The sequence below is a fragment of the Loa loa genome (genome assembly GCF_000183805.2).
Source record: "Loa loa unplaced genomic scaffold supercont3.247, whole genome shotgun sequence".
In the NCBI taxonomy this organism is placed as follows: Eukaryota; Metazoa; Nematoda; class Chromadorea; order Rhabditida; family Onchocercidae; genus Loa; species Loa loa.
Genome location: NW_018108427.1, coordinates 45,486 through 48,676, shown reverse-complemented (window position 1 = coordinate 48,676; position 3,191 = coordinate 45,486). Strand labels below are relative to the sequence as shown.

Genomic DNA, 3,191 nt, shown 5'->3' with positions numbered 1-3,191 from the left:
TTTTGGGAAGTCAAAGATTTTTGAAAATTTCGATTTCAATATTTTTCAATTTTTCCTTTTTTTTTAATGTTTTATTTTTAAGATAGCAAACAGAGCGTACATTCGGAAAAATGTAATCGAACAACCAACGAGATATTTTAAAAGAACTGGTTAGGATTATGAAAAATCAGCTTTTTATCTCTTATTTTCTCCATTTCATTGTTTCTTGTCATTAATGAATCTTAATATCACAAAAAAAAAAGAAAACTTTAATATACTGTCCAAAAATGATTGGGATTTGCGAAAAAAAAAGAAAGAAAAGGGAAAAGTTTTATAAAGGTCAAATTTATAAAATGTCAAAGATTCGTGTGTAATTACTTAGAAAGTATGAAAGATAGGATAAAATCGAATCGGTGACAAAGATGGAATCATTTTCTGAAAATATGATTCACCACTTTTAAAAGATCGAAAACAACAATACAACAATCCTAAATCGTTTGTGTATGTGCTTATATATGTGTAGGTGTATGTGTGTATGTGTGTGTATGTGTATGTGTGTGTATGTGTGTATGTGTATGTGTGTGGGTATGTGTATGTGTATGTGTGTGTGTGTGTGTGTGTGTATGTCCAATGAAATATAACATTTTGAGAAATAATCATGTGTATGTGTGTATCTGTGTGTGTGTATGTGTGTATGTGTGTGTTCAATGAAGTATAGCATTTTGAGAAATATTCATGTTACTAATATCTATTATCATTTCATTCTTGTCTAATCAACTATCCCATGAAGAAAAGGTTATTTTGTAGATCTGATAGTTAAATTACAAATTTTAAGGTTACTATTAATTATATAGCGACAAATCTCAGCAGTGTTTCAGCTTTTTCCTTTTGTATTTAACATTTGAAACAAATTTTTGTTGAAAAACAATGTTATGAAAAGGAAAGAAAGATTCTATCATCGAATTTCATTAATTGTTAGATTGAAAATTTTTATTGATAAATGCGTTAAGTGATAATGTTAAATCATTGGTTTGAAATATAATTTCAATCAAAATTTTTTTTCAACTTCTTTCAGGGCAGCATAATGATGCAAAAGAAAGGAATAATTTACGAAGCTATCGTCAATTCGAGAAAATTGGCGAAGGTATGTCGAAATTTATTTTGTAACATTCAATTAAAGTTTTTTTTTTCTGAAGTTTCAAATTATCTCTACAAATTCAAGCATTTCCATATTTTTTCAAATGCTTTTAGGAGCATATGGTGTTGTTTATAAAGCTATTCATAAACAAACACAAAAACCGGTAGCAATAAAAATGATTCGTTTGGAACATCGGGAAGAAGGTATTCCGGCTACAACTTTACGCGAGATTGCCCTTCTTCGTGAACTGATACATCCAAACATTATTTGGTGTGTTTCCCTTTTCTCTCTCTTTTTTTTTTTCACTGATATTCCGGAAATAAAAACTTTGTAAAGAATTTTTTGATAAGGTTTTTACAGTAATAAATTACTGGTCAGTGCAAAAATGTTATTAGTGCATTTCTGTTGTCACTTTTAGATAATGCTACGGTAGATGCATAGGCTATCGTATGAATACATATTTGAAAATGTTGCTTAAAATTTGAAATTCTAGTCTCCAAGGGGTTATAATGGAGGAATGTCGCATATACCTGGTTTTTGAATACATTGATATGGATTTGCGTCGATACATTGATTTGCTTCCTGATAACGAGCTGATGAATAAAACTGAGGTTATTGGGGTATTTTCGTTTAACTCTTACATCATCTTCATGATATGGATCGATCTTATCATGAAGATGAAGGATGAGTTCTTTGCTGATTAAATGACAGTGAATTATTAATAATTCAGTGGATTATTATAAGAGTGAAGTTTCGAAATTTTAATTTTTTCAGCAAAAAACTTTTTTATACCAAATATTGCAAGGCATTTGTTTTTGCCATCAGCGCCGTGTTATGCATCGCGATTTGAAACCACAAAATTTACTGGTTGATGCCAATGGTATTTTAAAGCTCGCTGACTTTGGCCTTGCAAGAACAATTGGTATTCCATTACGAGCCTATACTCATGAGGTAAGTTTATTCTAATTTTCATTTGATAGTCCCATATTACGAATGGGTGATAAAGGTTGGAGCTATCAGAGAGTTACTGATTAATGGAACTATGTGAGTTAATCTGTCCTGATATTTTTGAAGCAATGTAATTCATTGATTTCTTTTATTTTTGATTAAAAAAATAAAGAAAAACGAGAACTGTTAGTTGATAAATCGAGAAAATTATTTCCCATTATCCTTAAATTCTCTTTTTTTTTGTGTCCTCCGTCATCATCCTCTATATACTGTAAACTTTTATGAATTACTGTTTCTTGAGCAGGTTGTCACCTTATGGTATCGAGCACCAGAGATACTACTTGGTGCGGAATGTTATACGTTAGGAGTTGATGTGTGGAGCATTGGATGCATATTTGCTGAAATGGCTACAAAATTACCACTTTTTGAGGGTGACTCAGAAATCGCTCAGATATTTTCCATTTTTAGGTTTGTCACACTTGCATTTATGTCATTCTTTCTTTTTTTTTTTTTTTTTTTTTGCCGTCTTGTTTTTCATTGTTAGCATTTTCAGCATTTTATCAACGCCAACGGAAGAAATCTGGCCTGGAGTAACATTATTACCGGATTATCAGGAAGAATTTCCTCAATGGAAGCATTGTATTCTTGACAAGGTTCTTGGCAAATATATGGATTCTAATGATTTGGATATCTTAAAGGTTCAACACTTATGTTATAATTTTAAGTTTGTAAAATGCTAAATTTAAAAATAATAAATTTTAGTTACTTTATGATATCGTATTAGTTTACAGGCAATGATAACGTATGATCCAGCACGTCGAATCTCAGCAAAACAACTTTTAATGAATCCTTATTTCGAAGATATCGATTGGGAAAAAATGAAGAAATTATTCGATTAAGTATGAAAAAAGTATGCAAATTACAACGTAGCTTGAAGACTTATTGTTAGCTACTAAATCCCCCTCTATTGTCCCTCTTCACTCCTCGTTCTCATCTTTTTTTCCCACCCTCCCCCACTCCTTACTTATCTCATTCCTTTCTCCTTTGATACATTTAAATGTCCATTTACCTGGCTTTTCTTCTCCTTTTTTCACCGTCAAATATCCACTTACCTTGCTTCCTTTTC

The 3,191-nt window shown here is 31.0% G+C and overlaps 1 protein-coding gene across 1 annotated transcript; it reads left to right on the top strand.

Annotated features, from left to right (window-relative positions):
* Positions 1 to 554: 554 nt before the first annotated feature.
* Positions 555 to 2,964, top strand: LOAG_04543 (CMGC/CDK/CDC2 protein kinase; the record flags this gene model as incomplete). The annotated part of the gene is made up of 8 exons (XM_020446624.1): positions 555 to 564; positions 1,055 to 1,123; positions 1,231 to 1,387; positions 1,611 to 1,728; positions 1,892 to 2,068; positions 2,370 to 2,533; positions 2,619 to 2,763; positions 2,857 to 2,964. 8 exons carry the CDS (start codon positions 555 to 557, stop codon positions 2,962 to 2,964), a joined length of 948 nt encoding a protein of 315 aa, XP_020303064.1.
* Between the last annotated feature and the right edge of the window lie 227 nt (positions 2,965 to 3,191).